At 46.3% G+C, this 20,307-nt stretch overlaps 1 protein-coding gene across 1 annotated transcript; it reads left to right on the top strand.

Annotated features, from left to right (window-relative positions):
* The first annotated feature begins 3 nt into the window (after nucleotides 1-3).
* jcada (junctional cadherin 5 associated a) lies at nucleotides 4-18,072 on the top strand. Its single transcript, XM_020507380.2, has 5 exons — nucleotides 4-435; nucleotides 8,500-8,671; nucleotides 8,886-9,751; nucleotides 9,931-13,982; nucleotides 14,766-18,072. The coding sequence occupies exons 1-5, from the start codon at nucleotides 38-40 to the stop codon at nucleotides 14,798-14,800; spliced, it is 5,523 nt and encodes a 1,840-aa protein (XP_020362969.1). The 5' UTR covers nucleotides 4-37; the 3' UTR covers nucleotides 14,801-18,072.
* The last annotated feature ends 2,235 nt before the right edge of the window (nucleotides 18,073-20,307 follow it).

Genomic DNA, 20,307 nt, shown 5'->3' with positions numbered 1-20,307 from the left:
CTCTTTCAAAAACAACACCAGCAAAACAAATGCGACCATGTACAGCGTGGAGGACCTACTTATCTCTCATGGATACAAGCTGCCCCAAAACACCTCTACCGCCCCCACTACAGTCTCCCCCACCCCCCCGTCCTCCTACGATAACAAGCGTTACGGCGACCCTTCCTCCTGTCGCCAGGAGATCTTAGAGAGCCGGTCTGGTGGTGGTCACGGCACGGTGAACGGGTATGAGATAGACTCTGCTCCGGGGGTATATGTGTACGGCAACAATAACTGCAGGAAGCCCCAGCCACCAGCCCCAACCAAAAGCTACTCCTCGAGTCACACTGACAATGCATGGAGGGACAGGAACAGCCAACCACAGAGGAGGGAAGCCGACAGCGGTAACCAAGGTGACACCCACTCCTTGGGCGATTCTCTCACGACAGATAGCGGGTGAGTCCGTCTACTTAATCTTTTGGAATGCTAGTGTTGTTTTCCATTTTTTTTATAATCATTGCATGCAATCTTGACATCTCTCGCTTGCATGTTGTTAATCATATAGTTGGTCTGTTGCAGGAATCTTGTTTGGCACATAGTCATGCAAAGGTGGAGTCAGTCAGTATAGGAGTTCTGCATTGGGATGCTGCACCACAGATTCTCTCCCTCTCTCTCTCACCTCTCTATTTCTCCCTTTCTTTTTATCTTTCCCTCCCTCCCTTTCCGATAAAGCCAGTAGACAGGGAGTTGGGGTAATGTGTTCTGGAGTCTTAATCTGCCACATGGGACAGTTGTGTTGTAAACAGACTGCTACTACTGCTGATGATAGACCCCAGCGCCAACATCCGTCTGAGCATGCCCAGTTCTGCAGACAGATTTTACATCCCAAATTGCACTCTATTCCTTTATAGTGCACTAAGGAAGTGCACAATTTTTTATTTTACCTTTATTTAACTAGGCAAGTCAGTTAAGAACAAATTCTTATTTACAATGACGGCCTAGGAAGAGTGGGTTAACTGCCTTGTTCAGGGGCAGAACGACAGATTTTGACCTTGGCAGCTCGGGGATTTGATCCACCAACCTTTCGGTTACTGGCCCAACTCTCTAACCACTAGCCTTCAGTTCTTCTATTATTACATTTAAAAAATATTGATATATTTTGTAAAAAATCTCTCTAAAAAATGCTGTCCCACCGTAACACGCACATTAAAAGACTGTAGCATTAATGTACCTTAAGCCATACCCCTACACCTAACACCAGGTGATGGGATTGCACCCCTCTCCAGAATAGCCACATGGTGAGTAGCCTGCAGATATTTTGGGAAAAATGAGTAAGCAAGTTGGTAAATCTTCATGTATTTTTAAGAAGTGTCACTACCGAACATCTAATATATCAAGAAATATGTAAAGTAGGATTTGGGACTAATACTGTGGGGCAAAAAAGTATTTAGTCAGCCACCAATTGTGCAAGTTCTCCCACTTAAACAGATGAGAGAGGCCTGTAATCTTCATCATAGGTACACTTCAACTATGACAGACAAATTGCGATTAAAAAAATCCAGAAAATCACATTATAGGATTTTTAATTAATTTATTAGCAAATTATGGTGGAAAATAAGTATTTGGTCAATAACAAAAGTTTATCTTAATACTTTGTTATATACCCTTTGTTGGCAATGACAGAGCTCAAATGTTTTCTGTAAGTCTTCACAAGGTTTTCACACACTGTTGCTGGTATTTTGGCCCATTCCATGCAGATCTCCTCTAGAGCAGTGATGTTTTGGGGCTGTTGCTGGGCAACACAGACTTTGAGATCCCTCCAAATATTTTCTATGGGGTTGAGATCTGGAGACTGGCTAGGCCACTCCAGGACCTTTAAATGCTTCTTATGAAGCCACTTCGTTGACCGGGCGGTGTGTTTGGGATCATTGTCATGCTGAAAGACCCAGCCACGTTTCATCTTCAATGCCCTTGCTGATGGAAGGTTTTCACTCAAAATCTCACGATACATGGCCCCATTCATTCTTTCCTTTACACGGATCAGTCATCCTGGTCCCTTTGCAGAAAAACAGCCCCAAAGCATGATGTTTCCACCCCTATGCTTCACAGTAGGTATGGTGTTCTTTGGATGCAACTCGGCATTCTTTGTCCTCCAAACACGACGAGTTTAGTTTTTACCCAAAAATTATATTTTTGTTTCATCTGACCATATGACATTCTCCCAATCTTCTTCTGGATAATCCAAATGCTCTTTAGCAAACTTCCGACGGGCCTGGACATGTACTGGCTTAAGCAGAGGGACACGTCTGGCACTGCAGGATTTGAGTCCCTGGCGGCGTATCAGTGTGTTACTGATGGTAGGCTTTGTTACTTTGGTTCCAGCTCTCTGCAGGTCATTCACTAGGTCTGTCATAGTTGAAGTGTACCTATGATGAAAATTACAGGCCTCTCTCATCTTTTTAAGTGGGAGAACTTGCACAATTGGTGGCTGACTAAATACTTTTTTGCCCCACTGTATATTTGCTGGGATGTACATCTGTCCAAATGAAAGATAGCCAGCCATATGTTACTTGTGTCCAGACCAAAATTGTCCCAGCCGTAACAATTGACACCATAGAGATATATAGAGGTCTCATCTTTGTATCTGTGCCATTATGGTGTCTGTGACAGCACAGACCGTGCCATTGAGGCTATCTCCATTATAAAGTTGCATGCGCCATGCTCTACCAACTGAGCTACAGAGGACCACCATGTGGGTAGTGGACAAGTGCAGACTTCAGGAAAAAGTGTAGTGTATTAAGTTTCATAGCCAGCAGGGGGGCTCCAACCCTCCAAGAGCCCAAACATTTACATCTATTTGGTCAAAACATCCCTCCCGAGTGGCGCAGTGCTAGAAGTGTTACTACAGACCCGGGTTCATTTCTGGGCTGTGCCACAACCGGCCGTGGCCGGGAGTCCCATAGGACGGCACACAATTGGCCCAGCGTCGTCCGGATTAACGGAGGGTTTGGCTGGTGGGGCTTTACTTGGCTCATCGCGCTCTAGCCACTCTTTGTGGCGGGCCGGGAGTCTGCGGGGTGACCCTGGTTGCCAGTTGAACAGTGTTTCCTCCTACACATTGGTGCGGCTGGCTTCCGGGTGAAGCTGGCGGTTGTTAAGGAGCGCAGTTAGGCGGGTCATGTTTCGGAGGACGCATGACTCCACCGTTGCTTCTACCAATCCCTTTGGGGAGTTGCAGCGATGAGACAAGATTGAAAATTGGGGAGAAAAAGGGGGTAAAACACCTCCCACAAAAAAATAAACAAAGATGTCTATAATGTGCCACATTGTACTGTACCTTACTGTACTGTAATCTATTGTACTGTACTTTACTCAAGTTTACTTGAGTTTCTTACAATTGAAGAAAGGGCCCATGGATTCTTGGTCTTGGCTCTAGGATATTACCTTAGTCTTTGGTTTACAAACCATACGCGACCCAATTTGAAGAAGACAATGCTCTCTGATCATTGGCTGATCTGATCACTCCCAACACATAGGAATCCCCACCCAGCTTACTTTTAAATGGTGGAAGCCCTGAATGGCAATATCTATACTAAAATGAGTCCTCCATTTATCTGTATGATTTACACCGAAACGGATGTTATTTTTCCAAAATAAAGATAGGTAAATTGACAATTTAAGCATCCAACAACATATTTAATTAGATGCATAAGTAAATCAATCAATCAACAAGTTTCAAATATATACAATCAACATTGAACATTTTACAGAGAACAATAGAGATATTTCTCTAAATTTCAATTTGAAGGTTTAGAAAATCAGGTTAAATCATGTTTTTACCATTTTGTTATTTTGGTATGCAAATACAATTTCTAAAATGTATCTGTCATAGAAGGTTGATCAAAAGGATCAATGCTGTGCATGATTCTCCCTTTACTGAAACATTATCAGTATGTTTTGGACCTGGCCAATTTTATGGGATGGTAAGGAATTGAGCTAAGTATTTCAAATATGCAATGCAAACAAATGTGTGTGAATAGTATGTACAGTCGGAGGGTTACATACACTTAGGTTGGAGTCATTAACTCGTTTTACAACCACTCCACACATTTCTTGTTAACAAACTATAGTTTTGGCAAGTCGGTTAGGACATCGACTTTGTGCAGGACACAAGTCATTTTATAATTATAATTCACTGTATCACAATCCCAGTGGGTCAGAAGTTTACATGCACTAAGTTGACTGCCTTTAAACAGCTTGGAAAATTCCAGAAAATGATGTCATGGCTTTAGAAGCTTCTGATAGGCTAATTGACATAATTTGAATCAATTGGAGGTTTACCTGTGGACGTATTTCAAGGCCTACCTTCAAACTCAATGCCTCTTTGCTTGACATCATGGGAAAATCTAAAGAAATCAGCCATGACATCAGGAAAAAAACACAAGTTTGGTTCATCCTTGGGAGCAAGTTCCAAACACCTGAAGGTACCATGTTCGTCTGTACAAACAATAGTACGCAAGTATAAACACCATGGGACCACGCTGCCGTCATTCCGCTCAGGAAGGAGACGCTTTCTGTCTCCTAGAGATGAACGTACCTTGGTGCAAAAAGTGCCAATAAATCCCAGAACAACAGCAAAGGACCTTGTGAAGATGCTGGAGGAAACGGGTACAAAAGTATCTATATCCACAGTAAAACAAGTCCTATATCGACATAACCTGCAAGGCCGCTCAGCAAGGAAGAAGCCACTGCTCCGAAACCGCCATAAACAAGCCAGACTACGGTTTGAAACTGCACATAGGGACAAAGATCGTACTCTGGTCTGATACAAAAATAGAACTGTTTGGCCATAATTACCATTGTTATGTTTGGAGCAAATAGGGTGCGGCTTGCAAGCCGAAGAACACCATCCCAACCATAAAGCACGGGGGTGGCAGCATCATGTTGTGGGGATGCTTTACTGCAGGAGGGACTCGTGCACTTCACAAAATAGATGGCATCACGAGAAAGGAAAATGATGTGGATATATTGAAGCAACATCTCAAGACATCAGTCAGGAAGTTAAAGCTTATTCCCAAACGGGTCTTCCAAATGGACAATGACCCCAAGCATACTTCCAAAGTTGTGGTAAAATGGCTTAAGGACAACGAAGTCAAGGTATTGGAGTGTCCATCACAAAGTCCTGACCTCAATCCTATAGCAAATTTGTGGGCAGAACTGAAAAGTGTGTTCGAGCAAGAAGGCCTACAAACCTGACAGCTCTGTCAGGAGGAATGGGCCAAAATTCACCCAACTTATTGTGGGAAGCTTGTGGAAGGCTACCCAAAACGTTTGACCCAAGTTAAACAATTTAAAGGCAATGCTACCAAATACTAACTGAGTGTATGTAAACTTCTGACCCATTGGGAATGTGATGAAAGAAATAAAAGTTTAAATAAATAATTCTCTACTATTATTCTGACATTTCACATTCTTAAAATAAGGTGGTGATCCTAACTGACCTAAAACAGGGACTTTTTTTTTACCAGGATTAAATGTCAGGAATTGTGAAAAACTTAAATGTATTTGGCTAAGGTGTATGTAAACTTCCGACTTCAACTGTATGTCTACCTGACATATGTTGAAAGACATGTGCTGAAAGTTTGGGAAAAACAGCATTACAAATGTTCATGTTTTTCCAACCCCCAATTTGCACCACTTCTGTAGAATGACCCATATAGGGAATAGGATGCCATTTGGGACGCATGGAGACAGATAGGGACGTCTGCCTGTTTTAAAACCCCGATCAGTAGTAGGCTATCGATAGCCCCTCTCTCCATCGCTTCACATAGAACATTCCTTATATAACACATTCAACATTAATAATGCACACAGCATTTAAATATGGAGAAGAGATGCTGCCTGCTATTCTTAGTTCAGTTAAGGTGTTATGCAATGGCAACCTTTCCGGGGGAATGTCCCTTGGTGTTAAAATGTAGGATTTTTACAGAGACACTCATTCTTTCGTCTGTCCTTTCAGCTTGAGTAGCCTAGTTCCAGTAGCAGTGCTGGAGGTTTGTGTATTGTATAGCTCTGTAGATTAATTCATTCTCTATGTAATTCTATGATATCAGTACTCAATGACACTCAATTATATACTATTTCAGTAGATGTAGATTTATTTTTATGTATACATTTTTATATTTGTTGTTTTTCATATTTGCTCATAGAACAGGGATTTGACCTTGAATATTACACAATGGTAACATTGATTATATTAGGCATATATAATTCAACCTGCATAGCCTAACCTTGCCTCAAGTGCAAACCGTGCATTTGATTAGAAAATGTAAGCATTAAAATCATATACGTGACACTTTTTACAATGGTTGTTGCTGGGGTGTTTTTAGCTTAGTTGTTGAAGGTAAATATGGAATATACCTCATCTTTCCACTAGGAGGTGCAGATGCTATCCACTTACTATTGACTAAGTAGGCTGTAATATAAGATATGGGATGCAGTGGAACTTAATTCTCACGGCTGACTACCCTGACAGAACATGAAAAAAGCATGGAGAATCAGCTTCTCTCAGACCGTAGTGTGCACACATGTCATGTTTGTTTGCATGTACAGTAGGAATATCCAGAAATAGCTGTAACTAGGCCTATGTCCTATCCAGAGACTGGGAGTTGGCTTGCATTATGCGTGTGTATCTCTAATGGTCACACAGCAGCAACTCTTCCATTCTACATTAGCCTTTAGAGATGGGGAGAGACAGACCACTGATGTCTCTATTCCTCTACCAGTAGTGTTCTGACTCCCTCCAGTGGAAGAGGGCCTCAATGACATCTTGCTGTAGAATTATTCCTGATGTGTCCTGTGTGTGTTCTAGGTTTCTAGGTTCTATTTCTGTGTGTTCTATTACTGTGTGTTCTAAGTTCAACTACTGTGTATTCTAATAGTGTGTTCTATGTGTTCTGGGTTCTTATACTCTGTGTATTCTAGGTTCTAATACTGTTCTTTGTGTTCTACATTCTAATACTGGTGCCTTCGGAAAGTATTCAGACCCCTTGACTTTTTCCATATTTTGTACATAAGTATTCAGACCCTTTGCTATGAAACTCGCAATTAAGCTCCGGTGCATCCTGTTTCCATTGATCATCCTTGAGATGTTTCTACAACTTGATTGGAGTCCATCTGTGGTAAATTCAATTGATTGGACATGATTTGGAGAGGCACACACCTGTCTAATATAAGATCCCACAGTTGACAGTGCAAGTCTGAGCAAAAATCAAGCCATGTGCTCGAAGGAATTGTCCGTAGAGCTCCGAAACAGGATTGTGCCGGAGGCACAGATCTGGGGAAGGGTACCAAAACATTTCTGCAGCATTGACGGTCCCCAAGAACACAGTGGCCTCCATCATTCTTAAATGGAAGACTCTTCCTAGAGCTGGCCGCCCGGCCAAACTGAGCAATCTGGGGAGAAAGGCCAAGAACCTTATGGTCACTCTGACAGAGCTCTAGAGTTCCTCTGTAGAGATGGGAGAACCTTCCAGAAGGACAACCATCTCTGCAGCTCTCCACCAATCAATCAGACTTTGATGGTAGAGTGGGCAGACAGACAGTGCTCCTCAGTAAAAGCCACATGATAGCCCCCTTGGAGTTTGCCAAATGGCACCTAAAGGACTCTCAGACCATGAGAAACAAGATTCTCTGATCTGATAAAACCAAGATTGAACTCTTTGGTCTGAATGCCAAGCGTCACATCTGGAGGAAACCTGGCACCATCCCTACGGTGAAGCATGGTGGTGGCAGCATCATGCTGTCGGGATGTTTTTCAGCAGCATGGACTGGGAGACTAGTCAGGGTCAAGGCAAAGATGAACGGAGCAAAGTACAGAGAGCTCCTTGATGAAAATCTGCTCAGGACCTCAGACTGGGGCGAAGGTTCACTTTCAAACAGGACCTTAAGCACACAGGCAAGACAATGCAGGAGTGGCTTCCAGACAAGCTTCTGGCTTCTCTGAATGTCCTTGAGTGGCCCAGCCAGAGCCCGGACTTGAACCTGCTCTAACATCTCTGGAGAGACCTGAAAATAGCTGTGCAGCAACGCACCCCATCCAACCTGACAGAGCTTGAGAGGATCTGCAGAGAAGAATGGTATAAACTCCCCAAATACAGGTGTGCCAAGCTTGTAGCCTCATACCCAAGAAGACTCGATGCTGTAAATGTCATTTTTCAGTTATTATTTATTTTTAATAATTTAGCAAACATTTCTAAAAACCTGTTTTTGCTTTGACATTATGGGGTATAGTCTGTAGATTGATGAGGGGGGTTAACAATTTAATCCATTTTAAAATAAGGCTGTAAAGTAACAATGTGAAAAAGGTCAAGAGGTCTGAACACTTCCCGACGGCACTGTATGAGTGCTCTAGTCTCTAATAGTGTGCGTTCTTTGTGTTTTAGGTTCTTATACGGTGTTCTAATACTGTGTTCTGTGTGTTCTAGGTTCTAATACTGTGTTGTCTTCTCTGTGTTCTAGGTTCTGTGAGGGGCCCAGAGGGGTGTATTCAGAGTCCAGGGGCCACCGAGACGTGTCCTACTGGAGGAGGAGAGGCCAGGACTTCAGTGTTCTCCTGGATTACGCTGACTTCAGAGAACCTCGAGGAGGAGGCTATAGATCAGAGGGGGTGCAGCAGCCGCAGAGGCAGGAGGTGATTTAAATCTGTGATTAGTTTATTTGACCTTTTTAAAAGACATAGTGTAATGATAAGTAAAACCACTGAGGATGACACAATAATGCGTGTTCCAAATGGCACCCTATTCCCCATAGGCCCTGGATCAAAGGTATGGCACTACATAGGGACTAGGTTGTCGTTTGAGACGTATACAAAGACTGCTTTCCATTGTTGTCCTCTGTCTATCTAGGTGCCCCCAGAGGATCAGCGGCAGCAGCGTGAGAGGCAGCGTTGGGCAGTCCAGTCCCAGGCCCAGTCCCGCTCCAAGCAGAGAGAGGCAGCGCTGCAGCAGTGGACGACGGCTGCCGTAGAGAGGAAGTGTCAGAGCCTGGGCACGGACGAGTGGCGACCCGCCGTTGTCAGCTTCGCCCGCCAGCTCTCGGACAGCGAGGGCGACAGTTGGGCTCGGGCTCAGGAGCAGCAGCAACTGCAGCAGCGCCACCTCCGGACACCGGATGGCGCTGTGGTTGTAATGGGGCCCAGGAACAAAGGGAAGTCCCAGTCTCTGCCCCGAATGCTGCCGCCGGACAGCCTGCAATACGTTGCCATGTCTGGGTCTGTTGGGTCTGGGCAGGACGTGTACAGGAAGGTCAACGGCCATCCAGGGTCCCATCACGACCCTTACAACAGATATAACCACAACCAGGCTGGGACAGGGGACAGGGACAGGTGGTCTGAGAATGACAGCAGACCATCCAGTCAGGCTAGTATGGCCAGCCAGCTTAGCCAGGCCTCTCTGGTACCAAAGACCCGGTTCAGCCGTCCCCTGCGGCCTCCGTCCTACGAGGTGCACCAGCAGACCCGGGGGAGTTCTGAGACGCTGTCAGGAGAACCAGCAGCAGCATCAACTCCACAGCCCCAGGCCAGGGACAGAACCCCCCTCCCCCACCCCAGGATGGGTGACCCCAGGCTGGACTATTATTCACAAGATGGAGGGTCCGGCACGGATCCTCCAGGTTATATCCCTCCCCCATCGTATCCCCCCAAGAGAGCTCCGCTTATGAGAGGGGGCCATGGAGGTCACAGGGGCTATGGAGAGGTCCCAGTGAACTACAGGTAATTGTTGTAGCAACTTGTTGTAGCCTTACTTGTGATTTTTAATATTACTTGTTTACTTTGCTTTTGAAGCGCTTTGATCATTTTCTGTTGTAGAGAACCATCTGCTAAATGACCAAATGAACATTAATGTAATACACAATGTAGATGTTAAATACTTTATCATTTGTTATTATCAGGTACCACCAGGTGTTCCAGCAGCAACAGATGCGTGGGACCCCGGACCCCTGGTTCAGTAGCAGACACACCGGTGGAGGAGGGTCCTGGCCAGAGCCTCAGAGAGAGCCCCTCCGAGAGAGGAGCATGCCCCACCGGAAGCAGCTCTACCCTGGCTACAGCGAGCAGCAGCACCAGCCGGGCCTGGGTCCTGGCATCCAGTATGTCCACGACCCACGTGTCCGACAAAATTCCGGGGGAGGAAGCTCGTCTCTAGGCGGGGGAGGCAACTCCATGACGGACCCCGACAACATTCGCCACATCCGTAACTCCACATCCTCTGAGCTTCCCAGTGTCACCGTGTCAGACCACTCGTCTGATGACAGTGCCTTCCTGTCCCTCGCCTCCACGGGGGCCCCGCCGACACTTGCCAGCACGTCAGATCCAGCCAGTCCGACAACACCGAAGTCTTCTAGCGACTATGACAATAAGAATAACCGGTGGAAGCAGCAGCACAGCGATTTGCACAAAGAGACTGACTCACTAGATAACTTCCCAGCAGCAACTGACCAAAACTGTAACAGGTATAATCCCAAAAACAACCTAGGTGGTTTCTCTGCCTTCCAACCCCCAGCCACGGCTTCATCGGTGCTTCTTAGCTCCAGCTCAGACCAAGGATTCTCGGAAACAACCATCACGCAGGTGAAGAAGATAGTTCCAGGAGACTCGGGGGTAGACCACAACAACAGAAACTCTAAGAGGAAGTCTCACAGTGAGACCATATTCTGCCTGGTGTCTGTCCCCATCCACATGCAGCAACAACAAACCAATAAAGACTCAGTCTCCACAGCAGACCAGAACAATAACGAGAAGATGCCTGACAGTCTGCCAAGTAGTCTGCCAATCGTGAGCGTCTTCGCCACAGAAGACAACCAAAACACTGTGGTCCAATCAGACAACAGCCAAAGCCTCCGTAGCAAGTCGTTATCAGACATGGGTCTCAAACCCCCGTCCCACACCAGCAGCTTCAGTTCTATGAGAAGCACCAGGAAGGGTCCTCTGAGGAAGGAGATAGTAGACGCCTGGTCACTCCAGGCCAGTGCTGACAAGGAGCTGTGCTATGCCGGCTCCTGGCCCGGGGACCAGTACAGGAACCAGGAAACCCAGACCAGCTCCCCCGTGAAGGGTCCTGGGTGTACAGGGGGGACAGGTCAGCCTGGAGGACAGGGGGGTCAGGAGCCAGGCCACCCGGCCTCAGACACAACCACAGACAGCGGCATGGGACCCGACTGCAGCTCTGTGTCCGCCTCCTACGGCGTGGGCTACCCCATGAAAGGCCAGAAGAACCTCCACCCGTCCAGCAACAGCGCCTTCTCCCGCCTCAGTATCAGCCCGGCCCAGCCCCTGTCACTTCCATCACTCGCACCCCAGCCTCTACCCTCTGGATCTGGGGAGGAGAGAGACCAACATACCTCCACATCCAGAAAGACTGGTGCTACTACCACCACCTCCAACACCACTACCAAACCCCCAGACGATGTCAACGCTAACAGCCAGGGCCAGGTGGCGTTTGGTCAGTTCCTGCTGAAGCCGGTGAGCCGGCGGCCGTGGGACGCCATCGAGGAGCTGGAGTGTTTCAACAAGGCTGCAGGTGTAGAACTAGACCAGATCCAGAAGAACCAGAAGGTCCAGCCCAGGAGACCCAGTGTGGACCAGTGTATAGATGACCTGGACGAGGTGTACAGGAACATCATGGAGCTGAGTGGAGAAGACATAGCCCCTCCCCCTCTAGATTCTGAGCGGGAGACAGTTAGCCTTCCAGACCAGCGCCTGAATAACAAACCCAACAACAACGTCCCTACCATCAGGCCCAGACTAGACAGCTGGGGCCCTGGTTCCTCTATAGACCCAGAATATAGGGAGGTGAGGAGTGCCTTCTCCAGGCCCCAGCCCCAGAACAGGACCAGCATCCCCAGACCACTGAGAGAGGACCTGGTGCCAACTGGTTTCAGAGACTACAAACTCCACAATGAACAGAGTGACCACAAGGAAACCTATGACCCCAGGCTTACCTACAGGCAGGAGCAGGACGTCGCCAAGGAGTCTCTACTGAGGGACGTGGGGCTCACCGTCTACACTGAGGCCCCTGGGAGTCTCGGAGAGCAGGACCAGCACTGTGGCCCCACATTCAAACCGCTCACATCGTTAGACCACGAGGAACTATGTCACAACGTACAGCTATTATGGGAGAGCGGAGAGAAACCATCTCTAGCCAAAAGCAGCCAGGTTGAGATTGCGCACATCCGTGAGGGCAGTAATAAGGACGAGCTGGGCCCCACTAAAGTAGTGGAAGAGGAGAGGAAGGTAAAGCTGGATAATGTGCCCGTCGTGCCACCCAGATTCAGAGGCCATGCGCCCAATCTGAACATCCGCAGGGCACGGAGTGAGAACAGCAGGTCGCCAAGAGGTGAAGGGTTGCGGGGGTCACCACGACCCGGCAGGCTGACCCGGGAGGCAGCGATCGCCTTCAAGGATGGCGACTACAGATACAGCGTCAGCTCCGATCCTCTGAGTTGGCGTAACGAGGCGACGTTGGCAGATCGACACCTGGAGACCCTGCTGATCAAGGAGAAGGCGAACACCAGGCCCACGGAGGACCTGAGTAATCTATATGAGGTGAAGTGTGCCAAGGGGATCCCTGAGAACGAGACGATGGAGCAGAGAGCAGCCAGGATACTGGGGATAGACGTAGCCCCGGATTCACTGCAGAGCCGGGTCCAGGAGAGAGAGGAGGAGTCACTGCAGGGGATGGTGGAGGAGAGCGAGGAGGAAGGAGAGACTGGCATAGGTGAAACGCAGGCGCACAGCCCTTACAGAGAGCAGCAGAACCAATATGACACAAAGGCTGGGGGAGAGACACCAGAACTCCATCCAGAAGGAGCACAGGCTGTGGAATCACTGGGCCTGGTTGAACAGAAAGAGGAGGAGCAGGAGCGTAGAGACAACACAGAGAATCAGAGACAACACAAAGAAGAAACCCAGGAGCACAGTCCGGACAGAGACACGGAGACAAAGCATGTGAGAAGACAGTACGAACAAGTGATGGAGGTAGACGTATCCGTGGTTACCTTGGGAGAGGAGAAAGGAGGAGGACCCAGTAAGGATGACAGCCTATCAGTATATGAAGACAGACATTCTGGAGGAGGTGGAGAGAGCCAGAGCCACCCCTCCATGGTGCTGGAGCTACCGGAGTTCCCTCCCAGTAGTCTGCCCCTGTCTCTGCCCATGACCCGAGACGAGGAGCTGGCCCTCAGCGTGCTGAGTGTGGGAGGGGGTGGGGAGAGGCAAGGAAAGAAGGGACACGGTAGTGGTGGTGCCTCCCCCAGGCTCTCCTCGTCCCCCTCCTCCATATCACCTGGCTGCACGGAGAGCATGGCCCACATGGATGAGCCGTTCTCCGTCTCCTGCATCCGTGTCAGGAGTTCAGGAGAGGCAGAACCAGAACAAGAGACCGGGGTAGTGGTAGAGGCAGAGCGAGAGAACGACGCAAACCCAGGGGAAGGGATGAGGCAGGCAGAGGAGAAGAGAAAGAGTGGGGAGATGGAGGAGTTGAGGATGGAGTCCAAGGCGGAGGGGGAAGAGTTAGAAGATGAGCCAGAGGTCGTGCAGGAGGAGGAGGAGAAAGAGGAAGTCCAAATCAAGGGGAAGAAGGATGAGGAGAAAGAGCCAAAGACGAAAAGAGAGGAGAAGACAAGAGAGGGGCAGGAGGTGGAGAAGGATAAGGTGGTAGAGCCAGATGAGAAAATAGAGGGGCAGGAGGTGGAGAAGGATGAGGTGGTAGAGCCAGATGAGAAAAGAGAGGGGCAGGAGGCGGAGAGGAGTGAGAAACCAGATGTCCAACAGGAGGTTAGGCCAGAGCCGGTCTCCAGACCTATGAAACCTCCTCTCCTCCCCAAGCCTATCCCTAAACCTCGTAGCGGCACGGTGGCCAAGAGGGAGATCACCCTCCCCCTGAGCTTCAGTGTGTCTTCCAGTGGCTCCTCTCCCACCCTAGAGGACGGCGAGATGCTCTCGGGTACGGTAGGAACATTGACACATGCATGCCTTAAATAAGAACCATTATAAAACACGTTTCATACTACAGTTCAAAGTGCATTAAATGCGTCATTGTACAATAGGCACAGGTAAATATATTTTGTTTGATCTTGAAAGATGTGCTTTTCCTTCAGCTTCGTTCATTAGTGGAAGGGAGATTTGTTTTGGAATGTGTGCCACAAGAGGGAGCTATTATCCTAGCATATGAGTGATAGAAGTTTCATTTAGACTTGGTTTTAATACATTCTAAAGACTAATACTGCTGGAAAACACACTAAGAACATTCTCAGATGAACTAGTAGGGATGCAACCTTTGCTCTGGCTGGTTAAATGGCAGTTTGACCTAAGTGGACAATAAGGTGTTTTTATAGCAGAACTGTGGGAGAACCCAGCCATAAAACCACTCCAGAAATGATTATTCCAGCTGTATGATAGAACTGTTTATTGGGTTGGTTTAGCGGGTGTCGATGGAAGGGTGTGTGTGTGAGCTGGGAGTCCTCCGAGACCACTGTGACTCACTGAAACAAGTTGTTTTAAGTAAGATGGATTTTCCTAGCCTGGTCCCAGATCTGTTTGTGTTCTTGCCAGATTGGCATTGCAATGAGTGACCAAGAGTTGGCATGATTGTACAAACAGACTGGCACCCAGACTTGGATTTCCCTGTGTTCTCATTACTGTGTATGAATGAACCTTTTAGCTAATGGAATCATCATCGTGAATCTCTGACTGGATTGTGATTGGTGTCCGTTCTTTTACTCCTCAGACTCCTATGATCCTAGTCGAGTGGAGAGAGTGTAACCTCGACCTCTATCAATACCTTGGACATCTGGGGGGAAATTGGCTTTGGTCACCGCTCCGTCCGCCCATCCGTCCGTAAACTTTTCAGTCAATGCCTTTGTGTGTCTCCCAAATAGCACCCTATTCCCTATATAGTGCACTTCTTTTGACCAGAACTCTATCGGCCCTGGCCAAAAGTAGTGCACTAGATAGGGAATTAGGACACAAACTTCATCTCACCCCATTACCCCCCCCCCCCCCCCCCTCCAACCACTGTGCACCCTTTTCACCAGTACAAGCATTGTTTACGCAACAGCAACAGTCTATAATGTCTGTCTGACTCTTGGTGCTCCAATGGCCTCTCGACTGCCAAACAAGAGAACCACCTGGACATACTTCTACTTATCCTCCTCTTCCTCCTCTTCACCATCCTCCTCTCCTTCCAGACGCTTCCAGTCATTAGTGTCCTACTTTTGACTAGGGCCCTTAGGGCTCTGGTAAAAAGTAGTACACTGTATAGTAAATAGGGTGCCATTTGGGACGTTAGCTGGGTTTTCTTGGAATTGCATGTCTGTCATCAACTGTCTCACAAATCCCAATACAACAGCACTGTGGTTCCTTCCTAGAGGCCTGATGTTGGAATATGAATGTAAAGAAGTGCTTCTGCTTTTCAAACACAAACCGTTACTATGAGATGAATCCACAAAAAGACAAACGTCTCGCATTACAATCAGTGTTACTTATGCACACACCAAATGTAAATAACCAGTGTTACTTTATGCACACACCAAATGTAGATAAGCATTATAGAGGTTTAAGGTTTTATTCCAACATACTTTTGTGAGGTTTGTTGCTGAACTGTATATTTTCTTACCTGCGTTGAGAACTTAAATGTCGAAGAAGAATCCGATTTTGAAAGCTATACTCTTGAGATGTTATTACCAATGGATACATCTTTCCTGTTTTCTGTTATTGGCCGTGAGCCTGAGAATGTAATTCAATACGAGGCTGGACCAGATTGAGAATAGCCTGGTCCCGGATTTGTTTTTGCTGTCCTGCCACCTATGGTCATTGGTTTGACAGTTGGAATGACGGCACAGACAGATCTGGGATCAGGCTAGATATAAAACACTGTGGTGTTTGACAAAAGTGTCACTCAGAGCAATACTGTTGTTACACAGGGCTTCTCTTGCGGCTGCTTTGAGAGAGCAGCCGAGAGCCTGTGTCCTGTAAGGCCCAATCCCAAACTGCCCCCTAGACACCTACATTTGAGATGGGGCCCAAGACATTGATCTCATTACAAATCGTTGCGTTAAATCTCTACCATTTGGTACTGAGAGCACCAGAGGTGGCACTGTTAGCTAACGTCACTGGTCCTGTGTCAACCGTCTGTGAGTCGCTGGTGGTTCACCGTCGGAGGGGTTCCTCGGGTGAATGCGAGGACCGTTTCCTTTCATTTCTAGTGTCAGGACCGTGTCAGGACCGTGTCAGGACCGTGTCAGGACCGTGTCAGGGGTCAGATTTTGTTCTTTCAGCATCAGCAATCGCAGCTGCATTTCATTTCGCAAAATGTATTTATTTTTGTTAATCCTCATACTGTACAAAAAAAGAAGTATATTTTAAGTATATTTTCAAATGTAAAAGAGGTTTATATTTAACCGTGCAGTTTCATTTGCTCACATAAATCAATTTTTGAGATATCACGTGAATATATCACATTTTTTCCAAAGTGCTTTTTTTTTGCAAGGAACAATAGATAGACATGTAAGGATCTCAGTGTGCCTTGTACACACTTCTGTTTCTGTGGTAGGCTGAGTCCCAAATAGCAACCTATGCCACAGTGCACTGCTTTTTGACCAGAGCCCTATTGACCCTAGTCAAAATGAGTGGACTATGTAGGGCAGGGGTACTCAACTCTTACCCTATGAGGTCAGCAGCCGGCTGTTCTTCTGTTCTACCTAATTATTAATTGCACCCACCTGGGAGGTGTAAATCAGTCCCTGATTAGAAGGGAACAATGAAAAAATGCAGCGGAACTGGCTTCAAGGTCCAGAGTTGAGTTGGAGGGATATAGGGGATATGCTGCCATTTTGAGGCGTACCAAATGTTTAACACATACAGTATGTGTACTTTAATGGCTAAGCTCATTTTCTTATTTCAACTGGACATGTTGTAATTCATCCTTAATTGTATATGGATAAGACCATTTTGTGTTATTTTGGCAATAATAATTAAATGTATGTTATGGAAATCAAAACTATATCTTTGATATATAAAATGTTAATTCATTAACCTGATAAATGTAAACATTCAACATATCAAACGCCTTGTAAGCTGGCAAAGCATAGCAATTCATATGTTTACATGCTCTTCACTAAGGATTTAATTGTAATTGTTATACACCTTTATGTTGTTGCTCAAATAACTGGCTTGCATATCACATTAGACTATATGTAAGGCCGTGTGTGTCATCAACCAGTACTTGTTGAAAGATCTAAGTCTAATTCTGAACCAAAACAGGTTTCCATGTATAAAGACTTCAATATGTTATTTTTCCCCGCTTGCTACAAACATACTGCTATTATCTTAACCCCGGGATTGAATTTATGCGGTACGGATGGATGTTGCGTAAGCAGGAAGTCAGTTTGAGCTTTGAGTTTGTGATACAGTAGCCCTGATATCAAGCACAGGATAATGTTGACACCATAGAATTAGAATGATTGAAATTCTAAGTATGATTCTACTTCTAATCATTGTAATTCTATGGTTGACACTACCAACCCTTTGCCCTGTAACTCTAGGCTAGGTTCCAGGTGGACTATCGTTAAATGGTCATTCTCAAAGACCTTTTGTACTGCAAGCTATTTGTAACATAGATACTATCGTTGCATATCTTGCTGTGATGTTTTCTATTTTCATACAAAGTCTGTACAGCTTTTTTTTGTACGTGCATACAGGCATCCATTTTCTTTTTGTTATTGCATGTGATTCGTAAGAAGGTGTTATGGAGAGAGAGGTATTTGCATATAATCGCATTTGGTACTATAGTCTACCCAATAAGCAGCTGTTATATTTCATATAATGCATATTTTATTTCCAAAAATGTTATGCCACGTATTTAAAATGAAAGCAAGTTATTTTTTTGAGTATTGTAAAAAGGGAACTCTGTTTTTGGAGCCACATGTTTGTCTGTATTCATGTTATGATCATTAAAAAGGAGCATACATACAGTCAGAGTGTGCTAGTGTTGTATAACATTGCAGATTATTCATAAATAAACTCTTCGCATGTAAGATATGCCTCAGTTTTTTTTTTTTATTATCACTTTGGAGAAATATTTCTATGTGTATTTTGGTTTCAGTGCAAAGAGGCAGTCTGTGAATCATACCGATGTATTTAACAGAATCAAAACTACACTGTTCTGGCAGATTCAAAACTACACTGTTCTGGCAGATTCAAAACTACACTGTTCTGATCACTACATCTTCCATGGTTCCATGCATGTCTCGTGTTATTGAATCTGTCCATAGTGCTGGACAAGGTACATGACCAAAAGTATGTGGAAACCTGCTCGTCGAACATCTCATTCCAAAATCATGGGCATTAATATGGAGTTGGTCCCCCCTTTGCTGCTATAACAGCCTCCACTCTTCTGGGAAAGCTTTCCACTAGATGTTGGAACATTGCTGCGGGGACTTGCTTCCATTCAGCCATGAGCATTTGTGAGGTCGGGCACTGATGTTGGTCGATTAGGCCTGGCTCGCAGTAGGTGTTCCAATTCATCCTACAGGTGTTCAATGGGGTTGAGGTCAGGGCTCTCTGCAGGCCAGTCAAGTTCTTCCGCACCTATCTCGTCAAACCATTTCTCCATGGACCTTGCTTTCTGCACAGGGACATTGTCATGCTGGAACAGGAAAGGGCCTTCCCCAAACTGTTGCCACAATGTTGGCAGTACAGAATCCTCTATCATTGTATGCTGTAGCGTTAAGATTTCCCTTCACTGGAACTAAGGCGCCTAGCCCGAACCATGAAAAACAGTCCCAGACCACCATTCCTCCTCCAAACGTTACAGTTGGCACTATGCATTCGGGCAGGTACAGTTCTCCTGGCATCCGCCAAACCCGCCAGATGGTGAAGCGTGATTCATCACTCCAGAGACCGCGTTTCCACCACTCTAGTGTCCAATGGTGGTCAGCACTACAGCAGACGCTTGGCATTGCGATTTTAGGGTTGTGTTCGGCTGCTCGGCCATGGAAACCCACTTCATGAAGCTCCTGACCAACAGTTATTGTGCTGATGTTGCTTCCAGAGGCAGTTTGGAACTTGGCAGTGAGTGTTGCAACCGAGGACAGACCATTTTTACGCACTAGCTGCTTTAGCACATGGCGGTTCCGTTCTGTGAGCTTGTGTGGTCTACCACTTTGCGGCTGAGCCATTGTTGCTCCCAGACATTTCCACTTCACAGTAACAGCCCTTACAGTTGACCGGGACAGCTCTAAGAGGGCAGAAATTTGGCAAACTGACTTGTTGGTAAGGTGGCATCCTATGATGGCGCCACATTGAAAGTCACTGAGCTCTTAAATTTTTTTATTAAACCTTTATTTAACTAGGCAAGTCAGTTAGGAACACCTTATTTACAATGATGGCCTACCCCGGCCAAACCCTACCGCCGCTGGGCCAATTGTGCGCCGCCCTATTGAACTCCCAATCACGGCCGGTTGTGATACAGCCTGGAATTGAACCACGGTCTATAGTGACGCCTCTAGCACTAAGATGCAGTGCCTTAGACCACTGCACCACTCGGGAGCCTCTTCAGTAACACCATTCTACTGCCAATTTTTGTCTACGGAGATTGCATGGCTGTGTGCTCAGTTTTATACACCTGTCAGTAATGGGTGTGACTGAAATAGCTGAATCCACTCATTTCAAGAGGTGGCCACATACTTTTGTATATATAGTGTATATATACAAAATCTTATGAAAGATCAGTGATACTATCAGGAGTGGTGTGCAGGTTTCTTCTTTTTTTCTCATTTTATTCAACTGTTACCATGCACCTGCAAAAAAGATGTGCCCAGATGTGCGAGTGCCTTTTTGAATTGTGTGTGTATATAGTGTATATAACTGGTCTGCTAGCTCTGGTAGAATAACAACAAGTCCATTCAAATAGGATCAGTGATGTAGGAGTGTACTGTACCACGGTAGAAACCATAAGTAGGTCACAGCATAATACTGACTGAAAGCGTCTCTGCGTGAATGTTCCTGTGTATATAAAACACATGTACCGCCTCCTAAATGGCGCCCTATATAGTGAAGTACTTTTGACCAGGGCCAATAGTAGCAGTGCATTATATACTGCGTAGGGTGCTATTGGGGACGCAACCCACGATCAAAGCTATCCTCATTAGCGTATGAACAGGATCTGAACGTCCCAGATAACAATGATGTTTTGTTGTTTCCTCTTCTCATCAGTATCCCTCCCTGGGATTGGTTCATCTAACCATGAACTGATTGTCCTGTCTTCAAAA

This window comes from Oncorhynchus kisutch, linkage group LG18 (genome assembly GCF_002021735.2).
Source record: "Oncorhynchus kisutch isolate 150728-3 linkage group LG18, Okis_V2, whole genome shotgun sequence".
Classification (NCBI taxonomy): Eukaryota; Metazoa; Chordata; class Actinopteri; order Salmoniformes; family Salmonidae; genus Oncorhynchus; species Oncorhynchus kisutch.
Note: the sequence above shows the minus strand (reverse complement) of the source record. Positions and strands in the feature narration are given on the sequence as shown.

Coding starts and splice junctions, on each gene's coding strand:
- jcada (XM_020507380.2), top strand. CDS start 38: ATGTACAGCGTGGAGGACCTACTTATCTCTCATGGATACAAGCTGCCC. Junction 436..8,499: donor TCTCTCACGACAGATAGCGG/GTGAGTCCGTCT, acceptor TCTGTGTTCTAG/GTTCTGTGAGGGGCCCAGAG. Junction 9,752..9,930: donor GAGGTCCCAGTGAACTACAG/GTAATTGTTGTA, acceptor TGTTATTATCAG/GTACCACCAGGTGTTCCAGC.